This window comes from Lemur catta, chromosome 1, assembly GCF_020740605.2.
Source record: "Lemur catta isolate mLemCat1 chromosome 1, mLemCat1.pri, whole genome shotgun sequence".
Taxonomy (NCBI): Eukaryota; Metazoa; Chordata; class Mammalia; order Primates; family Lemuridae; genus Lemur; species Lemur catta.
In genome coordinates, this window is record NC_059128.1 from 175,355,095 (window position 1) to 175,379,539 (window position 24,445).

Here is a 24,445-nt window from a genome sequence, read left to right on the forward strand (position 1 = left end):
TTTGACTTAGGGCTCAGTAGCATAAGCAATAAAATATAATGAGGAAAAAAAAAGTCTGCATTCTACAGTGTGTCAACCAAAAAGCCATCCCAGTTTTGAATAGATCTGCTGATATTTGAACATGGCCATTCTAGACTGCTCTCTGTAAACCTCCCATAGAAAGAAAACCCTTGACATATAGTTACTGTTGTATTTCTGTCAAATACAGGTAGGGTCCTGCAAAGAAGATGGAAAAAGAATGCAATGAGCCTATCTGCATTATTCAAACTAGGAAAAGAATGCAATGTGCTTCATATAGCTCAAGCCAAGTGATTCACATTCCCTAAGTCAGAAGTCCAAAACTCATAGAGAAAATCCAGAAATCCTCTAGTTTGCTTTGATTTGAAGCCTTGTGCTTGTCAGAAGACATGTAAGCCTTGGAATTAAGTCAGAACAATGTGTAAAGGTGTGATACACTGAAAAAATATAGACAATTCACCCAGCCAGCATGAGTCCAGGAAGTGTGAAATCCCTCTCGCAGATCACAGACCCCACAGCCACCTGGAACAAGAGCTCCAAATGTCACTTACCCGATGACGATACAGGAGATGGCAGTTCCCAAGAAGGCATATGTTAAAATAGATCCTAAGTTTTGAAAAAAGTGTCTCTGGGTAGAAAAAAAAATTTAATAGAGTATATCAGTATTTTTTCTTCGTACAACACGAAATAAAAATAAATGTATGCATTTCACAGGCCATCCCTTCTCTCACTGCTTAGGCAAATTTGGGTTTTGGAGCCTCATTCCTGGCCTTATAGAGACTTAACTGATTCACATTGCACAGGACAGGGGGAAACACAGGAAACAGGGAAAAAAAAACCATCTGGAAGGTGGCTGGGTAGGGATGACAGAGACAACTGCCAGAACTGGCTGGACCTGAGAGGGAAGGAAGGGATTGAGGAAATGTCTATGCAGGACTCTGGGTCAGTTAAAGGAAGAGACAGTTTTCAAGAAGTTTTATTATAAATGAAACTCCTTTACCATTCAAAAAATACTATTCTAAGAGATTTAAGTTGCCTTTTGAACTTTTATATGTATTCTGAATGTGATGAAACCAAAAAATTAAAATCTATAACAATTCACTTTATTTTAATGAATCAGCCAAAAATGACTCCTAGTATTGGGGCTGGGAAAGTGGAAGGATGACCCCGAGTAAATCCAGCCTTCTAAATCTATTTAAATGCTTCCTTAAGGAAAACTCTTAGTTCTTTAAGTGAAATCTGAGTAGCCAAAACTGACAGCAAGAGGGAGCCTGGAGTACAAGAGAAAATCGGGTCTGTAATGAACAAGCTGCCTGGCTGTTGGAGAAGACTGGTCAAGGGAAGGAGAGCCCCAGGAGTCTCTCAGGGTGAGAGATCAGCAGCAGGAAAGCAGCTACCTTACCTCTGTATTTCAAAAACCAGAGGCTCACCCTGTGTCTCAGGGAATGCCAATACTGAAACTCTTATGTGAATTATAATGTACAAAATGTGCATAGTCAGGCTGTGCCTCAGTGTTGTCAAACAAGTGCATAGAAACTGCAGAACTGGACTTTCTCTCTCTGAGCATAAACATCATTCTTGAGTTTTCACTTTGATGGATGAACTCAACATTAATTAACAAGTGAACTCTTCGGTTACAATCATCTAGAATAATAATGTCCAATAGAAATATAATAAAAGTCACATAGGTCATTTTAAACTTTTCTACTAGCCACATTAAAATGTTTTTTTAAAAAGTGAAATGCATTTTGATAATGTTTTCATTAATCTAGTATATCTGAAATACTATCATTTCTATGAGAAATCAGTATAAAACATTATTGAGATATATTACATTCTTTTTTAAAATAAAAGGTCTTTAAAACCCAGTGTATATTTTATACTTAAAGTACATCTCAATTCAGACTAGCACATTTCAAGAGTTCAACAGCTGCACGTGGCCACGTGTCTTGGACAGAATAGGTTTAGAAGAATTCTAGAACTCTAAGCATTCCAGTTTGAATTTGTATCACATAATCTAAGATAAGGATATTCTTACCCCATAAAAATAACTTATTTTTTCATTAGTGCTGGCAAAATTTTCTATTTAATGATAAAATAAGAAAATGATTACTATACATTTACCTTCTTTAGACTATATCCGGCATGAAATATAATTGGTGGCAGTAAAACATTGAAGAAGATTTCTGGATCAAATGTCATCTACCAGAAAAGACAAAAGTATAGTTAGAAAGATGCTCTTTGGGCCATTAAAAATTGTGTCTTAGAAATAGTTATAGTTTCTATTGCTGAGGTTTTATGAGGCATATTAACACGCTATTAAATTAGCAAAGATGAAAATAGGAGAAAATGGCTGGGTGCAGTGGCTCACGCCTGTAATCCTAACACATTGCATTTTGGGAGGCTGAGGCAGGAAGATCACTTGAGGCCAGGAGTTCAAAACCACCCTGGGTAATATAGCAAACCCCTGTCTCTACAAAAAAAAAAAAAAGAAAGAAAAATTAGCCAGGCATGGTGGCATGCACCTGTAGTCCCAACTACTCAGTAGGCTGAGGCAGGAGGATCACTTGAGCCCAGCACTGTGAGGTTGCAGTGAGCTATGACAATGCCACTGCACTCTAGTCCTGGCAACAGAGGGAGATCCTGTCTTGGGTAAAAAAAAAGAAAGAAAGAAAGAAAATGAAAATAGGAGAAAACAAAATTTAGAAATTCATAAATACAGCATAACCGCAATTTTTAAATGTAAAACCTATATATGGCCATCGTATAGCTAACAATAATAACAAAAACTCAATGAAATTTGAGAAAAAAAATTTTATTTTGATTAGTTATCCACTCCTCATACTTTAAAATGTGTTTTATTATATTTTATTTTTTCTCATCAAAGGAATTGGTGGTGCTAAAGCATTTTGGCTTTTGACAAAGAATTATTTAAAGTTTTCCTCAAATAAAACACTTTTGGAAATTTGGTCTTCACTTTCCCTACTTATCCTATTCCAAAGTTTAAAATATTTTCTAGACTCCATGAAAAAACACATTTGAAAATGAAAATGAATTTTTGCAGTATTTGTTTATTGGTTTTTACTTAAATGTTAAAATAAACTTGGCCACAAAACAAATATGACTTCTTATGAAGTACAGTGAAATGACTTGTAAAAATTCTTGAATCCAATATCTGCTATTTGTTGGGTAATCTGAAAATAAACACTCATTTAATCTCTAAAACTTTCCTATTCCCTATTTCTCTTATACGTTATCACTCTCTCTCTCTCTCTCTCTCTCTCTCTCTCTCTCTCTCTCTCTCTCTCTCTCTCTCACACACACACACACACACACACACACACCCCACCATTCATTATTTTACCAATAAGCCTTCTCACCATTAGAGTACTCATCAAAATCTTTCAGATGCATGGGTTTCACACACACAGTTTCCTTCCCCTTTTATGCGTGAATTCTTACTCATATCTGAAGCTACATCTCCAAAGTTACTTCCCTGTGAAATCTGCCTGATCCTCCTGCCCAAACTAGCCATTCTATCTTCTGTGCTTTTCTGGCATTTTGGACCCTCTCTGTGGCATCTGTGTTTCGTAACACTCTTTGTGTGATTATTGGTTTGCATTTGTTTCCCCCATTCAATTGTATCGCAAGGATGCCTTTGTCAATCCTGCAGTGCCGCCAGCCCTCCCAGTGCCTAGCCAGGTGCTCAGTGCACACTTGCTCCATCAGTAAGTGCTCTGAAGGAAATGAGTAAGAGTCTGCTACAGAGAATAACAAGGAGGAATTGGGTTCAGGGGGGGTGGGGGGAGTGAGGGGGAGGTGGGGGGAGTGGTCTCTGAGGAAGTGACGTTTAAGCTGAGATCCAAAAGCCGAAAAGGGGCCAAAACTGGAGACGAGTGGAAGGCAGAGCATCCCAGGAGAGAATAACACGGGCAAATTACTTTTAAAAGTTAAATCTATTAAAATGGAATGAATTATACTTGCCCACATTACAGGTAAGGATTATTTAAATAAGAATTAAGAAAAGCCTCTCTTGGTTCCATTTCTCTTTCACTTTGGGCCTGTTTGGGTATTGTCAGAAGCTCCCATCCCCCTTCCCCACACTGGCCCTTCAATTCTGCTCATCTAATCAATATTTGGGAAGGGAAAGGTAGAAGAAGGAGGAACTGTCTAACTCAGCCTGGGCCCCTCCTACAAACCTAGTCAGGTGCCCACTGATGTCAAAACCCCTGAACCAGGGAGCATTCAGGTGGGTCAGCGGTGGCCCCATCTTTGACCCTGAGCCCTCCATGACATTCTCAGTTCTCTCCCTGGCCCATGTGGCCTTGCTCTTATGGTATCTCTTGCCTTACTGGCTCCTCTGATGTCAGTTCATCATGACTCAAATCCATGAAAATTGGGATGTGATGGGCCTAGCTCATCTTTCACATCAGGTCTAGGGGTTCCCTGGTGCTGGCATGGTCACAGATTGGCTGGCTTTGGGTAGGTAACAAATTCCTGGCCCCATTAGCCACAGGTCCTAGGGTCCACACAAGTCTTTCTTTCTCGAGAAATGGAGGATGTGCCAAGATTTCTAAAGCTGAGTCTTCCATGGGCACCACCTCTGAGCATTTAGCATGATGCTCTACATATATGAATAGAAAGAGGGAGAATGATGGAATTATTTCCCACCCAGTTCTGCTCTTGATCAGGCCAATGGCCTTATGCTTTCTTGTTTTGATAATTGTTTAACCCATGTTACTCTACTTTCTGCTAATAACAAGTAAACTCCTTCAGCTAAGAACATGCTCTCACATTTATTTGTTTTTCCACATAGTAACTAATTCATTACCTGACAGGACAGGAATACATTTTGTAGCTTCTCAGCTGATTGGATAGGGTACCTGGGAAGCTCTCAGTATAAGAACATTCCTTGGCTCTCTCAAGCCTTTCCTTGGCTTCTCCAAAACCCAAATCATTTATGAGTGCCAGGGTACAACCTACATTTAAACACCTGAGAAAAAGAGAGAAGTTGGCAAGAAGAAAGGAAGAAAAGTTTCCTTAGCCAGTACCTACTCTGTCGCAGGCACATCACTGGATGTTTTAGGAATGGTGTTTCATTTAGTCCTCCCAGGAAAAAAGAGGAAGAAATTAATCTATTTCAATGGCTCCATCATGAGGTAATTAATGTCAGGATGTATGCTAGACACTGGGAATCATATAGCGACTAAATCCATTTTACAGAGAAGGAAACTAAAGCTTAGAGAGTTTTTGACTTGTCAAAGTCAGGCAGCTACCAAATGATGGAGCTAGGATTATAGACCCAGGTTTTTGTCTCCAAAGCCTGTCTGTGTTTTGTACATACAGTCATGTGCCACATAACAACATTTTGGTCAATGATAGACTGCATATCCAACAGTGGCCTCCTAAGATTATAATACCGGGATTGTAATACCATATTTTTACTGTGCCTTGTCTATGTTGGAGGCTTAGATACACAAAAACTTATCATCTTGTTACAACTGCCTACAGTATTTAGCAGTGACATGCTGTACAACTTTGTAGCCTAAGAGCAATGAAGTATACCATATAGCCTAAGTGTGTAGTAGACTGTAACCATCTAGGTTTGCATAAGTACATTCTGTGATATTTGTACAACAAAGAAATTGCCTAATGATACATTTCTTAGAACTCATCCCTGTCATTAAGTGACATACAACCCTAACATAGTGCATCCTGAAAAGTAGGGAGGGTCTACCTTCTATTCTGCCATCAGAAATTACTTAAGTTTTATTCTGCCCACACCTTGTTGTCTTTGAGCAAATTTTTTGTGATCTGAGCTGTAAACAAAGTAAGCTGCTTATTATGTGACTTTAGACAGTTTATCTCAGTGCCATTTTCTAAAAATGAGTGGATCCTACTAAATGGGAAAATTTATTTGTTTGAAAAATAGTCATAAAGGACCTCTCTGTGTCAGACCCATACTAGACAGCAGAGGCAGAGTGGGGCACAAGACGAAGTCCTGCCCTCTGGAGTTTCCCTGCAGACAAAGCTACCTACCTACCTACTAACCAACTGGCCAGTAACCATTCTGAGTAGTAGTAAGTGCTCTGGAGGAAGTAATTAAGGGGCTGTAACAGAGAATAACAAGGAGGGATTGGGTTTAGGTGGGACGGTCAGGGAGAGTCTCTGAGGAAGTGACCCTTAAGCCAAGATCCAAAAGCAGACAGGAGGCAAGTGAAGGGCAGAGAATTCTAGGAGAGAACATGTGCAAAGATCTGAGGTAGGAAACACCTGTGTGTGTCTGTGAAACCCAAGGAAGGCTGGAGTAGCCAGCAGAGCCAGTAAGGGCCAGAGTGTGGGGAAACCGAGGCTGAAAAAGACAAAGGTGAGATTGGGCACAGCAGGAGGTGACCTCAAATGGAAAAGGTGCCAGTGGAGGGCTGGAACAGTCCTTTTGAATGCAACAATAAATACAGAAGGTAAAAATGATGATTTGCTCATCCCATATATAAAACCTATGTGTTAAATTATTTTATTCTCAGAAAATCAATCTAGTTTTACCAGGTTTTGTGATTTTTAATTGATTCTGGGCTCTTCATGCATCTGACCTTTGGTCCAGAAATTTTGTAATGGCTTTGAGAGAGAAGCATTAATGTTTTGACTCTACATTTTAACTCCCTAACCTGTGGCTTTCAATATATGAAAACATAGGCACTAAGTTAAGAGCAAAACAAATCATTTCTGCTTATGATCTAGTTTCTTTCTGTTATATAAATTATTTACAGTAGTGTTTAAGGGCATGGATACTCAGAGGAAAGCTGCCTGGGTTCAAATCCTAAGCTCTTTAATTTGGACAGCTGTTTAAACTCCCTGTGTCTCAGTTCGCTCAGCTTTACAATGAACATAATAATATGACACCTAATTCTAATGTGGTTATAAGGATTAAATGAATTAATATCAAATATTTGTAAAGCCCTTCCAGCACGGACATCTAGGAAGCATGTTCTGTTTATTTCTAAAGAAAATAAAATGTGAATAAATATTTTTAAGTTATCCTATTTGAAGAAACTGCCCTATTGTCAGGAACTTCTGAAGGTTACACAACTGTGTAAAATTTGAGGGAAGATCTTAATTTTTCTCCTAAGTTTACTCTCTTTCTAAGATTATCAGAAACACCATTATTGATCTATTTTTCTTTTGAGGCTTCTTTAAGAATATATCAATTGCACATTGGGAAGATTTTAGCACAGAGATACATTTCTGAGTGCTTGAGGGATGAAGCAATGCAGCTGTGATCATCTGGAATAGAGAAACACAGTGGTCCAACCTCCCAGACAGAAAATCCCTTGCCTTGGCAGTTTTTCTGCAAAAATTGGGTTAATCACTCAACCAGAACATTTCAATAATCAGAATGCCCCATTCCCTGCATGCGGGTTAACTAATGTGCTATTAAATTGTATTTTCTGGAGCAGCCAGATGAAACTGGCAGGCTGAGAATGGCATGCAGCATACGAGGATTTATTTGTGTATACAAAACAGATTTGTGTTCCTTTCAGACTTGCTGTAAGCTTAGGAACTGCTAAATCAGAGTTCTGGGAGTAACTCCAAACCCAGACAATTTCTCAGAAATGGCTGGATCTGCCGCTGTACTAACCTCCAGATGGGAATTCCACATGTCATTTTCTTCAGACTTTGTGTTCAAATCGTGGCCTTGGAGGTGAGGCCGTCTTTAAGGCCGAAACAACTGAAACTTTTTCATTATAATAGGAGGAAAAAAAAGTCTAACCAAGGGGTGAATGGAAAGAGGGATAAGCTAAAATCATTCCAGGTTAAGCACTTTCATTAGTCTTTTAAGATATAAATCTTATAGACAAGCACTGCCCTATACAACTTTTTGTGATGATGGAAATGCTCTATAACTGCACTATACAATATGATAGCCACTAGCCATATGAGCTTTGAGCACTTACACTGTAGCTAGTGCAACTGAGGGGCTGCAATTTTAATTTTAACACTGGTGGCTAGTGGCAATTGAGCAGTACATTTATAGACAGTGAATAGAATTTAAAATTTATACTGTTTTGTTTTTAGATATTCTATCATACTATACAAGATGTGACAAATGTGGAGCAACAGAACTGTGGTTCTGAGATGGAAGCATTATGTATGTTTTATGAAAGCAGTGAGATTTTTACATATTAGAATTCAATTCTTAAAGATAACATGAGAGAGAGAAAATATCAATATGTTCATGAGGACATTTTAAATATTAACTCACATATGCATCAGTATTTGCCTATGAATGGCCCAGACATATGTTCACAGAGATGATCAACTTCCAAGAGTAGAAAGGAAATGTACCAAGTCCAATTTCCAAGTTCATCAGAAGGTTATAGATACAAATTCTGTTTGAGTCTGAGTATTAAAGTATCCATTGACTCAATATGACTTATCTGAAAAGAAATGTCAGTGTTCTACTGAACTACTAAATAAATAAGCACTAAAATAACCATGCTAGTGAGGGACTGTGATTTATATGGCATATTCCTTCCAAAGAGGTCTTTTAAAAACATTGTTTCATCAATTCTGACAACATTCCTGAGTGGTAGCTGGCAAATGCAATTATCCCCATTTTCCAGAGGCAGGAGAAGAAATTAATGGCATGCCAGTGTCAATCAATGAGACAGAGCTATCACTGGGAATTGGATATATGTACATGGGCAAACTAAATTTGTGCTTTCCAAGGGAACACCAGGCTAACATAACCATTTGAAGCAAGATTTAGGAGTGTTTAAGAGAAGCAGGAACTAAGAAGTAGACTTTTGTTATTTTGCAATTGCTGATACCTTTGGAAAGTAAAAGTGGTTAACAAAATAATGTGTTCAATCGTCTTCAATGTTTTATTCATTAAAAATTTAACAAGTCTCTTCTTGTTGCAAAGAACTTGAAGATGTATGATAGAGAGACTGATTCCGTGAAGGTTATAGTCAAAGAAAGGAAAGGTGCTGTATAGTCGTAGTATAAGGAACTAGGATAAGTTGTAGTTCAGTTTTCAAGGACAGAGACACCACTTTGGTCTTGCAGACCCCACAGGAAACTTTGATGTTGAAGCAGCACATGAGCTGGGTTTTTAAGAATGCATAGGAGTCTATCCACCGGGCACGGACATGCAGAACCATGCTCTTTTGCCTGTCCTGGGGGCAGTGCACCAGGCTTCCCCAAGCCACAGAAGAAACTGGCAGCTTCTTGGAGTTTCAGTTACAGTTGGTAGTAAGAAATTTTAAAAATTTAAAATATTAAAATAAATGCAGCTATTAAAAAGTGAAACTAAAAGTTTGTATCAATGTTTCACGCAAATAAGAGACTTCAAAGTGAACTTGGCTCAGGAAGGCAGCTTTGGGACACACCTAGAGATAGCTCAAGGGTGTGCATTTCCCTTCCTCTGCCCTAAGTTATACTTTGGCTGAGAAACACTGGAGAGAGAGAAAGAAGAATAGACTCAAAATACTTAATAAAAATATACCATGTACTAATTAGATGACCTTGGTCTATTTATTTAACCTCTCTGAGCCTCTGTTTTCTCATTTGCACTATGTGCGTAAAAATGCCTACTTTCTAAAGTTGCTTTTGAGGATTAAATGTAATAATAAATTTCAAGGGTTATGCTTGGTACCCAGCGCTACTTTTTAAGAAGTCTTCAATGGGTCTGAATATAAATGAAAGAAAATGTTGAAGCAATGGTTTGAGGATAGGAGGTGCAAGGCTCACTTGGGAATGGAAATAGACAATGCAGGGATCCCAAGGGATGGAGGAGAAGGTAAGGCCCAACAGGTGGGTGCCACTCAGACTGCGAGCCTCTCTCAAATCCACTGGAGATGGATTTAAACTATATTTATTCACACATGAAGGAAAGCTGAGACATTTTCCACAAGCAAGATGAAACAATAAAATGTCTATTGGGAGTATAAATTTGTATGACTTCCAAGAAGGGTAATTTGGCAATAGCTATCAAAATGTTAACTGTCTATACCATTTGATTCAGCAACATCTCGTGAGAATTTATCTTGCAGATATACTTACCTATGATTGGAATGATATGTGTACAAAAATATTTATTGCAGATAAAAGGATGGAAAAAACAAAGCATTGAGGATGACTGAACCATGGACTGGTTGAATAAATTGTGTTATAATCCATAAAATAGAATACTATGCAACTGTTAGAAAAGCTGAGGAAACTGTTTGCCTATGAACTGAGATGAAAGTGTTCTAAAATTTATTGTCAAAAGTGCAAGGTGCAGAACAGCATGTCTGGCATGTGTAACAGAAACTTCTACAGGCTCACTACACCCATTTCCTTTTCGTCCTGGTCAGACATGTAGACTACATTTCCTTGTAGTCAGGTGGGACCGTGTAACTGAGTTTTGGCCAATTGAATATTGACAGAAATAATACATATAACTTCCAAGCCTGGTCCCTGAAAATCCCCCAGATTTTCCATGCTCTCTGTTTTCTTTCCTTTGTCAGCTTGTGCACAGGATCCGGCCAGGGTCCCCAAATCCACAGGGCCTAGCAGAGCCACTGCATTAAAGGAAGTTGGCCCCTGGAGAAGACCCCAATGCCCCCATCACTGACCCAAAAAGCCACACTAGACTGAGATATGAGCAGAAATAAACTTTTATGATGTTAAGTCACTGAGATTTGGGGGAGTGTATTTTATTAAAGCATTTGGCCTATTCCATGACTTGTGTACCAAAAAAAAAAGGTATAAAATATTTACCTGTGTGTATATAGAAAGTAACTATTGGCTGCTTTGGGAAGGCTGGGGAGGAAAACTTGGTGGCAGGAAGGAGAGGGGTTGGAAGAAGAATTTCCTGTGTGTACCTGGAATGGGGCTGGGAAGTGACCTGGTCTGCCCTGGTTTCATATCTATAAATACAGAGATGACCACTGCTTACAGCAGTGTATTGTATATTTTTTCCCACAAATAGAAAATGATAATAGTGAGTCAATGAGGATAAACTGGGATGAAATTAGGATTCTGAGGAAGCTTCTCATGGCTGAAGAGGACAAGCCTGGGGCTCTGACCATCCTTGGCCCAAGGGTGAAAAGATCAGTGTCGCATGGCACACCTGTAAGCCATCAGCACCGCTGATGGGGAGCCCTGGGCAGGATTTAACACCCCTGGCCTGGTCCCAACTTCACTCACTCCTCTCCAGGGCTTAGAGAGCGACTAGTCTGATGGGTCCTCTGTTCATGTTGGAACCAGCCTGTTTGCTGAGTGGACCCCCACTCCCTTCCTTCCTGCCCTAAGCTTTACAAGAGCAGAGCCCAGCAGGGAGGCCCATGCTGTCCAGCTGAGTCTGTCTTGGGGAATAAGTCTTTCTAATTCTGGAGTAAAAGATGAGCGAGCTGGTCCCATGACCAAGCCTCATTTTTTCATATAGCTTTTGATCTCCATCTATCTGACTCCTGTATCTATTTCTCCATTAGTTACAAAATCAGGTAATTAGTTACAAAATGTGGCTGTGACAGAATGAAAAGCAAGAAATGAACCCAGGAGACATCTATTCACTCAACAAGTATTTACTTAAGATAAGACAGGCGTATGGCCGGCAGGATTAGCAGGGCTTGTGGGTGAAATCAAGAGGTAAAAATTAAAAATCTCACAAGGAACCTATGTTTCTGTGCCTGGGTGAGTGACCCAGAGAATATGGTTGGTGAGGGGTCAGAAAGACTGAGGGACCACTGAGCCTTCTGCTCTCTAAGGCTGAGGTATCTGTGGGCCTCTTGTAAATGTGTGCTTGGTGGAAAGATTGGGGCCAAAAGAAATGATCTAGAGTCACCAGCATGGGAGAAATGAGCTCATGAGTATAGATGGGATCTCTGGGGAGTGAGTGCCACAGAGAAGAGAAGAGGACCAGGGACAGAATGCTGGGAAGGGGAGGAAATGGCACGACCAGCAGGAGAGACGGAGAAGGAACAGTGGGGAGTAGAGGAGAATGAAGCTCAGGAGCACAGAAAGCCAGGGAGGAGTGAAGTGTTGGGAGGAGCTGCTGCTGCTTGGTACAAGGCTGCCAGGTTTAGCAAATACAAACCCAGGATGCCCAGTGAAGTTGGAACTTCAGACAAACAACAAATACTTTTTTCAGAATAATTGCATAGTATTGCATTTGGGACATATTTTTTTCCCAATTATTCATTATATATTTGAAATTCAATAAATACAGAGAAAGGTAAAAACATAAACCCCCACAATGAACAAAACTGTGTTTTTGTACCTGGATGATGGAGAGAATGGCTGGGGAGGAGCTGACTCTACCTACCCTACCCAACGTCAGCTACTGGAAAAGGGAATTTGAGGACTTAGGAGAAATCCTTTGGGTTTCATTATTAGGGAGTGGTGGTTGATCCTTCATGATTCACTTATGCGAAGAAGTGGGTACGGGGGGTTAAGGGAAAAGCGAGTGACGACAAGGTGGGAGCTGTGTGCTCCAGGCTCCTCGCTGGGGAGGTTGAGCAGTGGGCTCTTTCAGAAACCTGACAAATGGCTCTTGGAGGAAAAGGAGGAACAAAGCAAGGGGGAAATAAAGGTACAAAAGCCACAAAAGGGAAGGAAGGAGGCAGGAGAGTGGATCAGAACATACAGCAGTAAAGGCAAAAATAATTAAGATGTGCTAAGGAAGTTAAGAGAATTAAAGTGATAAGAACAGCAAAAAATAACAAATTAATGTTTTAAAAAAAATGGGGAGAAATCTTACTTAAGACATTTAAATCTGTTGCCTAGCCAAATTCAGGGATAGTTATTCATAGTAAAAAGCATTCTTCTGTTTCTCCAGGGGTTGGCTACAGAGCCTGGCAGGCACTTTTCAGAGAAATGGATTGTATTAATACTTCCTGAAGGCTGATGTTTAAGAAACACCTAGTGCCTGAGACAACTAGGCTGTTAGAGGCAGAAGCTGCCTTAGCGGCCACCTCGTCCAGCAGAACAGCAGTGGTAACGGGAAGTGGCTTCGGCCTCCCAGACTGCTCTGGCTCCTGCCCTGGCGCTATCCTCCTACTCCAACCCACGCAGTTTTAACTTCACCTATTTTACTCATGTTCGATCATCTTTGAATGGAGTTTTTTTTGCTAAAAAAACAAAATGTTTGAAACCCTGTCCTAATACCATCGCCCAGAAAGATAAAGGGATATGTGTAAGGTCTGGGTCCCTCAGAAGCAGCACTGACATTGGAAATCCCAAACCAGGGACATTCCTTTTTTATTATATTTGTGTTCTTAATTTTGCCTCAAACAAATTTTAAATGATGTGTCAGAGTTGAAGTCACTCCCTCCACTTCTCTCCAGAAATAACTGATGCCCAGAAATTAGTGTCCTTTCCTTCCATGATTGTATTCTTATACTTCATATGTGTGTACCCATAAACAATAATTACACTTAAATTTTTTCATAAATATCCTTTGGTATCTTGCCTTTTACATTCAACATTGTTTTTGAGACTTGTGTACATTAATATATATGTGGATCTTGTCCATTCACTTAAACTGCTATGTAATGTTCTATTGGATGAATACATCATGATTTGGTTTTTTCCTTTCTCTTGTTGATAAGTTGTTTCCTAATTTTTGCCATTACTAAAAATACTGTGATGGATATTCTTGTACTTAAGTCTTTGTGTACATGTGAATGTTTCTCCAGAAGTGGACCTTCTGGGCAATAAGGTATATAAGTAGTCAAATTAAAATGGTTACACCAATTTACACTCCCACAGTATAGTATAAGAATTATACTATAAAGTATAAAAATTACTGGAGGACTAATGTAAGTCTCCCCAATTAGAATGCTTCATAGTATGAATGTTAACAGTTGAAAATCATGGATCACTGAAATATATACATTTTGTATTGAAGTTCATAGGAACAGAACTAAATTACAGAGAAATAGTGATAGGAAAACAATGCAGAGAAAAAATAACATAAGTAATCATTTGAGAAATTGTGAGAAATAATACCATAAAACTATGATTACTTCTTAAAGTACTTAAAATTCTAGAAGTTAGAAACATACTATTGTGAACATTATACATGCAAAAAAGACAGATAAAAACACTGATATTTCATTGGAGGTAAGTAGTGTCTATGACTCTGAACAAAATTAAGTGGCAAAAGGAATAAATCTGGAGGCATCACATTATCAGCCTTCAAGATATACTACAAGGATATAGCAACCAAAACAGCATGATACTGGCACAAGAACAAAGACATAGGCCAATGGATCAGAACAGAGAACCCAGGTATAAAACTATTCTCATATTGTCATCTGATCTTTGACAAAGCAGACAAAAACATACACTGGAGAAAAGAATCCCTATTCAATAAATGGTGCTGGGAAAATTGGATAGCCACATGCAGAAGAATGACACAGGATCCATATCTCTCACCACTCACAAAAATTAATTCAAGATGGATAAATGACTTAAATGTAAGGCATGAAACCATAAGAATTCCAGAAGAAAATGTTAGAAAAACTCTTACAGACATCAGCCTAGGCAAAGAATTTATGAAGAGGATCCCAATGGCAATCACAGCAACAACAAAAACAAATAAATGGGACTTGATTAAATTAAAAAGCTTCTGCACAGCCAGGTAAATAATCAATAGAGCAAATAGACAACCTACAGAATGGGAGAAAATATTCACAAGCTATATATCTGATAAAAGGCTAATAACCAGAATCTACAAAGAACTCAAGCAAATCAGCAAGAAAAAATCAAACAACCCCATCAAAATTGGGCAAAAGACATAAACAGAAGCTTTTCAAAAGAAGATAGACAAATGGACAATAAACATATGAAAAAATGCTCAACATCACTAATCATCAGGGAAATGCAAAAATTAAAACCACAATGAGATATCACCTTATCCCTGTTAGAATGGCTTTTATTAAAAAGTCCAAAAATAATAGATGCTGGTGTGGATGCAGAGAGAAAGGAATGCTTATACTCTTGTTGGTTTGGCTGCAAATTAGTACAACCTCTATGGAAAACAGTATGGATATAACCACAGAACTAGCACGTAAAAGTAGACCTACCATTTGATAAAGCAATCCCACTACTGGGTATTTACCCAAAGGAAAGAAATCATTTTATTGAAAAGATACCTGCATTTGCACGTTTATTGCAGCACAGTTCACAATTGCAAATATGTAAAATCAACCCAAGTGCCCATCAATTCATAAGTGGATTAACAAAATGTGGTGTATGTATACCATGGAGTACCACTCATCCATAAAAAGGATGAATTAATGCATTTTGCAAAAATTTGGATGGAACTGGAGACCATTATCCTAAGTGAAGTATCTAAAGAATGGAAAAACAAACACCAAAGATACTCACTATTAAATTGGAACTAACTGATGAGCACACATATGCATAGAGGGAGTAAAACTCAGTGGAAATCAAGCAGTGGGGAGGTGGGAGGAGGGGATGAGCAAAAACCTACCTAATAAGTATAATGAACACTATCTGGGTGATGGGCACACTATAGCCATAGTTCAAACATTACAAGAGTGATACATGTAACCAAAAATATTTGTACCCCTGAAATACTTTGAAATAGAAAAAAAGATGAATGAAAAAAATTAAGTGACAAATTAAGATCAAAACATTTATATAATTCTAAATATTTAATTTGGCAGAATGGAGTTTTGAAAAGAACATTGAACACAGAGTCAGAAGGCCTTGTCCTGATCCCAATTCCACTACAAATCACTCTTGACCAAGTCACTTAGCTTTCAGAACCTCAGATTCCTCCTCTGCAGCATGGGTGGTACCTGTTTGTTTCATGGAATAATGGTGAGATTGAATGGACAACCAAATAGAAAAATCCTCTGTAAATAACAAACTACCATAGAAAAGGAAACGCACTGTCATTATTATAATTTGGGCAGGGCTGAAGTTTAGGATCTGTCTTCATCATTCATAACCTGTTACATTAACCATTTGCCAATTAATTATAGTAGTAATTAATAATAAAAGTAATTGATATTGCCATAAGGCTGTTAGAATTTTAAATTTTCCTTCATACATAATATCTCAGTTTTTTTCTTTGCAACAGCCCTTGGAGTTAAGTACTATAAACACCTCATTTTTACAGAGGTGGAACCAAGGCTCAGAGAGTTAAGTGACTTGCCCAAAGTCACATACTTTGTAAGTATTATAGCAAGGCCTGAATTCAAACCATAGTTTCTAATTGCAAGTCATTTGCATAACAATGATGATAACAAAACTAACAGTTAATACACTTTGAGCACTTACTATGAGCCAGGCACTATTCTAAGTGCTTTACATGTATTTTTTCATTTGCAATTCACAATGGCCCTACAAAATAGTTAGGAATATCCCATTCTACAAATGGGAAAATTGAAGCACAGAACAGTTAATTATCTTACCCAAGATCACACGGCTGGTATGTGGCATTTGAATCTAGTTACATGGCTCCAGGGACTGGCCTCTTAACTAAAATATCCCATCTGCCACCCTATGGTGCATTCATGTCACCCATTTGACTGCTAAATTTGTTCTCATTGGCTACAAGTACAGAAAGGACACCTAGGTTTTCCAGATCATTGCCATGGCACCAAATCACTGATGGCTAGAGAGTCTCCTATGTTTTACATAAGATTCTTCATGCATTAACTCACTTCTGTTATCTCTGTGACTCTCTACTAAGATGGCCATACATCCTGAGATGAATAGAATAGTTCTAGGTAATGCCTGTGGTTTTGGCCTGTTTATAGACCATACCCCCACCACACACACATACACACACACACACACACACACACACACACACACACACTGCAGAATCCCCGTTTATAGAACAAATGATATGTCTTCCTACTCCCAATCCTAGATGCCCAGACTTCTGGCCTTTTAATTGACTGCACACTTGGACTGGTGGCTGCTGCTCCCTTGAGAGCCTGCCCTTTGCATGGTGGTTGCCCTACCACTGCTCACTAGCTGTGGTATTGACACCACTGTGCAACTCCACTCTAAGCCTAAGATTTTATCAGCAGGAGAAAAGAAAATGACAGGTGAGTATGAGAAGGTACTGGTCCTCCATCTCACCAAGAGCTATTCATTCCTCAGGACCCAGGCATCGGATGTAATTGAAACCCTTGGCATCAAGAATGATTTCTTCTTCCCCAATCTGAAATTGATCTTAACCTTGGCTAATCTTTATATTACTGGCAAAGAAACTGTGCTATCACTTCAGAATGTTCAGGAGCATCCCACTCCCACAGAGTTTCTTTCTTTGCCTTACAATTTTTTGGAGTCTGCATTATCTTTATCAGGCCCCAGCTTTGAAGCGTGTGTGCAGCTTCCCCATCCCAAAGCCTCACCAGGGAGCGACTGGCCTGGAGAAGCTGGACGGGAAAGGGCTGAGTCAGCAAGGACCACAGTCACAACAGGCACGCTTGAGGGGGCTGGGGAGAGCAGGAGGTGAGTGTGCTGAAATCAGCAGAAAGTATGATTTAAAATTAAAGTGATGCATTTTTTAAGTGGCACATTCACCTTAAAAGGTGGTGCAATAAAAAACAAACCAAACCTTTTTCCATCATGCCCATCTCAGACTTCTTACTCCATAGGGAATTCATGCCCATCAAGGGCAGATGTTACGGGAGGGGAAAAGGAAGCAGACTAGTATTTACAGCTTGTTTAACATTACATACAACTGTTCTCTTTAGTTCTGAAAAACCGCTCTTTAAAGTAGGTTTCACTGATCCCTGTTTTATAGATGAGGAAAAAGGTGCTCAGAGAAATTAACTTATCAAAGGTCTCAGTGCTAGAAGTGGCAGAAATGGGATTCCATCCTAGTCCTAACTGTAAAACATTACACACTTTCCTATGTCACTTTAGAGGCAGTCAGAATTTAAGTTCGAACAGTGGAATTTCAAGAAAACCATCATGCGGGAAAGGACTTTTTGGGAAGGTGAAAAAATGAAGTTGGATATTTCCAATTCTCCTAAAAATGCAATCATGTAAATATAATGCAATTATTACCAGTGGTGTGCTGGTAAACCATCTCTCTGGAGGAAAACGAAAACAAAACCTCACAAACCTTGATTTGTAGCATTTGCCAATTTCTATGGTGTAAATATTCCTGCTGTGGCCCATTTTAAGCTTCCAGTGGTTTAACAATGGGCTTGTGAAATACCTGAATATTTAATAAATAATCAGCTCTAAAGAGCTGGGATAAGCCTGCTCTAGCAGTCCACTGTGGTAATTTCACACCAACTATGTGTTAACTTATCATTTGGGTACTGTTCTTGGGTACAAGATCTATATAAAGCTTCCCAGCCTATGGAGGGTCAGTGTGTTGGATAATGTAACCCAAATTTCCCTTCAATGGAGGCCTTGTTAACCTGCGGCCATGAGTGCTGTCAGTCTCTCCAGGGACCCACATTCAAAGATAGAACAATTTGGTATTTTAGAGGCCTGGCTATCTTACTGCAACTGAGGATGACTTTGAAGGTTCATTCTAGCTCCAGAGCTTCCCAAGGAGTCGGCCAAATCGCTGGGCCTGCATCACAGCTTAACTTCTCCCTCCACCCACCCAGGGTTTCTTCCTCTTCTACTCATAGGTGTGCCTTACAGGGGATGTAATAAACATCCTACTCGTTAAATTCCACCTCAGGGTCTACTGCTTCTCTGGAGACTTGTTACACAATAGAGAGAAAGGTAAAGATCACCTGAATTTGTAGGACATTATTACTTCAGTGCACCCCAGCCTGGGATAGAACTTGGTAATGAGTGCCCACTAGGTCCTCTGATTAGAAATGGATCTGAGAGGAGCAGCTGGGAGACCCCTAACTCAAGACAAGCTTAAATGACAACAGGAGACAACCCAGTCAAACGTACAGCTTCCTTAGGACCCAAGCCCTCCTGTGCCCAGTTGTATAATAAGTGGATCCTAACTCAGGCTGTGTAAGCTACTAATGAGGGGCTCTCAATGACCTTGGGAGAGAATGGGGAAATGCACTTGGATGGAACCTTACAGAACTATTCGCTGGAGGCCAGAAACAATAAATGTGCACTCCTGCCACAGTTTAATATTTTAAAAGGAACAAAGCAAAGGGGAAAAGAATTAAAAGATCCATTTTGTTTTATCTACTTAAGTTTAAAGTCTAATGGGAAATCTGTCTTTTTCCCTCCTCCTCCCTTTCTGTGTTCTGTCCTGTGCTCGGCCTTCTTCTCTCGCTCTCTCTCTTTCTCTCTACCTTGCCTCTCTCTCTGCCTCCCTCCATCCCTACCTGATTATCTGGAGATGAAACTTCTAGCAGTTCAGCCCTCTGAGTAGCAAACAACCATCACAGAGCCCCTGTACTTCACCTTAAGAAGAAATCGTGATAGAAGTTTGAGTATAAAATAGCCAGCAATTAAAACAGGGCAGAGAAGTAGCTGCAGACAAGCCAAGAATGACAGATGCCTGGTTACATCATCCATTCACTTATCAAGATCCACAGAGCATCCACCATGCACCATGTACCCTGAAATACAATGTGACCTCAAAACAGACCTAGTCCCTGCCCTCCTGGGATCTCCAGTCTAGTAAAGAGATAGACATTAATCAAAACATCACAGATATAAATATTAACTGGAAATGAAAAGTGGAGCTACGAGACTGTAGACTTATGAGGCAAGAAAACAACAACAACAACAAAAAACCCTGGCTACTGGAGTATAGTAATGTGGGATCATTGGGGTGGTGACAAGTGTTCCCACAACGCTAATGAGCCCTTAAGAAGGGCTCCTAAGAAGCCCTTAAGAGCCAAGACCCTATGCACATACTGGTGCTGTGAGACTCAGAATATAGTATTTTAAGATTTCAGAAAAGAATGGAATTTTTTAAAAAAGTTATTAAAAATAATTAAGATAAAAATTAAATTTGAATAAAATATATTATATTGGGGTCTATGGTGAGGTGTCCATATCCTAGCAAGTGGACAAGATGAATTTGGATGTGCAAAGAAAATACTGGAACTTATATAATATTTCATTTTATCTTATGCTTTTAAAAATTCTAGTTTGATATCTGCTTTATAATATACATATAATATGTTGGTACAGTAGTACTTACACCTAATTTGTAAATAAGTAGGTGTATATTAGGTGTATATGCTCCAGAAGGTTTTACTGATGGAGTGCATAATCAAAAGTTTGGAAGTCAGTGTTCGCACGGGGCATTCAGAAGGCAAGCCTGCAAAAGTGGCCTGGTGCTCTCACGGCACCCCTGCCCCTTGGGGCAAAGTCTTCCTGTGTTTCTGGGTTTTCACTCCCCATTCCAAGTTGACCTCTCTCTTTTTCTCCACCCTTCTCTCCCACAACAAATATTTTTCTAAGACTTTATGTATAAGTCTAAGATGAAACAATCTGGGACTATTAATGAATAAGATGGCAAAGAGCTGGCAAGAGAAAAAATGACTTCCGGAGAGCAGCAGGCACCTAATGTTATTTAGTTCTGTCAACTCAGAGAAATTCTCTTCTTCCAGATTTCTGCATGGCTCACTCCCCACCTCATGTGGGTCTCAGCTCCAGCTTCACCTCCTCTGCGAGGCCTTCTCTACCACACATCTCAATACCCTTTGCTCTCTGTCTTCTAATTTTGCTAACTTTTCTTCATAGCACTTGTCTCCACTTGACATTGACTACAAATGCTTGTGTTGAACTATCTTTTGTCTCTCTCTCCCCAAGAGGCTAAGTTCCATGAAGACAGGGACTTTGTTTTGCTCAGTGCCAAAGTCTTGGCACCCAAAACAAGTGCCTGGCATACAGGGAGTGCTCCATAAATAAATATTTTTTCAATGATTAAATGAATTAAGAAAATATGTGTTGTTCAAGGACTAAATTAAAATCCGATGGAATATTTAGAGTCTTTAGATGCATTTCTGGGGTCATCTCACAGGCCAACTTTCTGTAAAAGTAGAAGAAAACAGCTAAAACAATTTTTTAGTTTCTTTTTTAACAAGTGATCTCTTAACTAAGGTTTAGGATAAAAGCAACTAAGTCTTCTCAAACAGCCTTGTCCCATTTACTGCCAAGCTTGAGATTCTCTGGGACCATGTCACATGGTAAGAGCCAAGACTTACGATAGGGAAACACAAATCATGAAGCCCTGATCTCTGTAGAAGGGAGGAATAATTAACAGCATTCTACAAATGCTTTTCCAAACCACAAATGCTGAGATGTAATCACGATGCTTTGTTTCTCTCAGTGTGTCCAGGAAAGTTTTAAAGGAGATTTCTTTCCAGCCTTTTCTTTATCCTCCCCAAGAGTGTCCCAGTGTTAACTGCACATATTTATCTTGTGGTCCAGGGACTCTCTGGTCAAGCCGGTCCTGTTACTGGGAGAGCGCTGCCTCTAGCCTCTGCAGCTAGAATAACGAAGTAAAAGAAAAGACTGGAAAGTACAAAATAGTTTACAAATAAATCTATGAAAATTAAAACTCTGAACCAGAAAAGGTCAAAATCACCATTAGGAAAAGTTGGACAGTGGGACAAAAATGAAGAGATTGTTTATTTAATGCTACAAAACCAAAATTATTTTTAAAAGTCGTGTGATTAGCTGTTTCTATAAGGGCTTCCTTAAAATAGTCCTAAAATATACAGGATTATCAACACAATCGATATGAGCTCTGATGCCTTATTTGCAGTTTGGCAATTCTCTTTATTGAAACAATAGACAGGAAAAATTGCTCAGCAGTGTAATTTACTTCAAAATAACTTCCTTTACCAAGTGATAGTGTCACTTGTCACACAGGAAGTGAAGACTTGGCAAAATTTTCACTGGGTAGTTTCCTTTGACTTTTTACATTGTAGTCAACTGACTTATGAGTGATAGGAAGTATAAATTTAACTGTGTTGACAACTTTTTGAAAATTTACTGGGTCTGCAAGACCTTTCCAACCAAGTGACCCTCTGACCCTTCCAATTCAATATTGTAAACACATAATGTGCTAAATCAATGATGTATACATTAATGATGAAATAGATTGATTCATTCATTTATCAGTTTTAAAGCATACTTGTGATTTTTCTCCTGCAAACCAACTCCTTCTAACTTCCCATTTCTGCCCTACCACCCTTCTGTGAACCCACAAGACCAGAGTAGCAAAGCAAGCTGTTTTCCCTCTTCCTTCTCCTGCCCATCGGAGCCAAGCCCTGTGTAGCCTTCCTTCCTTGTTTTTCTTCCATCTGCCCTTTGATTACCATCCCAGTTTAGGATTCATCTGTCTCTTTGCTTTCACTCTCTACACTGTGCACGACAGCCAAACTATACCTTTCCTTTTGTCAACATTACACTCTTTCACTGACTACACATAGAGTGGACATTACTCAACCTGGCATTTAAAGGCTTCTGCAATCAAGATCTGCCTTCATTTCTAGCCCTATGTTTTACTGGTCTTCCACACTTCAACAATATTTGGAAATGTTTTTCTTTCCTGCAATACTCTTTATCCTTTTTCCCACTTCTATATTACGTTTTCCCCTCTGCCTGGAATCCTCTCCACCTCCACACACCACACATACCACTACCACCAGAGCTGATCAACTGCCCCTCTTTGAAATCCTCCCTATAACCTCTACCAAGAGACAATAGTGTCCACCTCTAAGGGCCTGTGGTTCTTGTCCTACTCCTTTGATACCCACCTTTAGTGTTATCTATTCATTTATTCACATACTATGTTTTTCTCTGATTTACTAGTAAACTCCTTATGATCATATCTTATTTCAGTATTGAAATTGATGGTACTTATTCAGTTCACTTGTGTTGAAGAAATAAATGAGTGAAAGCAGGAGGGATAAAGTTCTTCTATCATCTGCTTTTGAAAAGCAAGTTTTGAACTTTCTATTGACATAAAATTTAGAAATGCTTGTAAATACTTTGATATTCCTAAACATTACATAATGAACTAACATCTGTAAAGCCATTGTATAATAGAATATAGGCCCCAAAGGATTAAAACTAGTTAAGGATGTCTTGGATGCACAGAATAATTTGACAAACAGCATTGGAAACATAGACTAGATAGATACAGAGCAACATGGTCTGGTTTTATCCTCTCAGAAGGTTGTTTTGAGTTCATCATCTGCTCATAATGTATAGAAGAGTACTGTTTTCACCAATTTTTAAGTGAAAATATTTTTTACTTTCTACACTTTTACCTGTGTTGAGCATGAAAAACACAAGTCTGGCATATGACATTTCCTGAAAACTTTTGTGTGTTTACACATGGCATAAAATCACAGTACATTGCTGCTTATATAAACTCCAACAGCTCTTATATTTTCCAGTTTTATACCTTTTTATTGGAAGGAACTCATGGAGCCATCAAGCCTGCTCTCTTTCCAAGCACATCAGTGCCTCACCATCCCAGAAATACACGCGATGTTATAAAATCTTCCAAGAGGCGATTACACAGCATAGGAATTCATTCCAGCCTCTCCAAATCCTGAAGTCAGGAATGTCATTCAAGCCTCTAAACTATAATCTTCTAACTAACAGTAAAACTCATTTTCAAATCCTATAACTTTTAGAAATTAAGGCCAAATACTTCCTTTATGTACCATGGAGGAAAAGGACCTAATGGGGCCACACTGCTGACTTCTGTGATTCTGCTGAGCTGGACCTCTTCTGGAACTCTGACCATCCTACACTCTTTCCAGCACCGGCCATCTTCTGCCAGTCCAACTGCGAAATTCCCTAGGGTCTCAGCCCCAGGCACTCTGTCCTTCTCTGTCAGTGGAACCTCTCAGAGAGCCCATCCTGTAGTGTGGGGTACAATAAACCATTCAGGACTCAGGGTCATGTGCTATAAGTCTCAGTTCCAACTCTGCTCTTACCAGTGGCAGGATCCTGGACCTACTATGTAATTTATCTGGACATTAATTTATCTGCATATGTACGACTAAGATTGGAGGATAACTTAGGTTTCTTCAAGCATTAAGCATCCAGGATGCTACAATTCTACCAACTCCAACACGGTAATTTTCAAATACTGCGTATTTCTCTAGCTGTAAGTGAATGAATGAATGAATAGTTGAATGAATCTGAGAGCTTGGCAGAGCACCAACTATTTATTTAGCAGCTATTAGGCATGAGGTACCATGAAAGGCTTTGGGGATGAATGCATCAGTAAAAGAGGCACGGTCCCTGCCTTTGTGAAGTTTGTAGTCTAGTAGACAGTAAACAATGTTAGCATGATAATAAACAAAAAGCAAGAAAATACAAATATACTTTTAGATGGTGCTAAGTACTATGAAATGAGAGAGACAGAGAGAGAGAACAAGAGAATATAGGGTGAGAAAATTGCAGGAGCAAGCCTTTCTGAAGAGGCAGTATTTTTCTTTCTTCTTTCTTTTCTTTCTTTCTTCCTCTCTCTCTC

The 24,445-nt window shown here is 39.2% G+C and overlaps 1 protein-coding gene across 1 annotated transcript in view; it reads right to left on the reverse strand.

Annotated features, from left to right (window-relative positions):
- SLC9A9 (solute carrier family 9 member A9) overlaps positions 1-24,445 on the reverse strand; it is a 530,362-nt gene that overhangs the window by 485,775 nt on the left and 20,142 nt on the right. Inside the window, exons 3-4 of the mRNA XM_045539403.1 lie at positions 2,143-2,220; positions 570-646 (exon numbers count right to left, since the gene is read on the reverse strand). Of these exons, the coding sequence (XP_045395359.1) occupies positions 570-646; positions 2,143-2,220 (155 nt within the window). The remainder of the gene's footprint in view (positions 1-569; positions 647-2,142; positions 2,221-24,445) is intronic.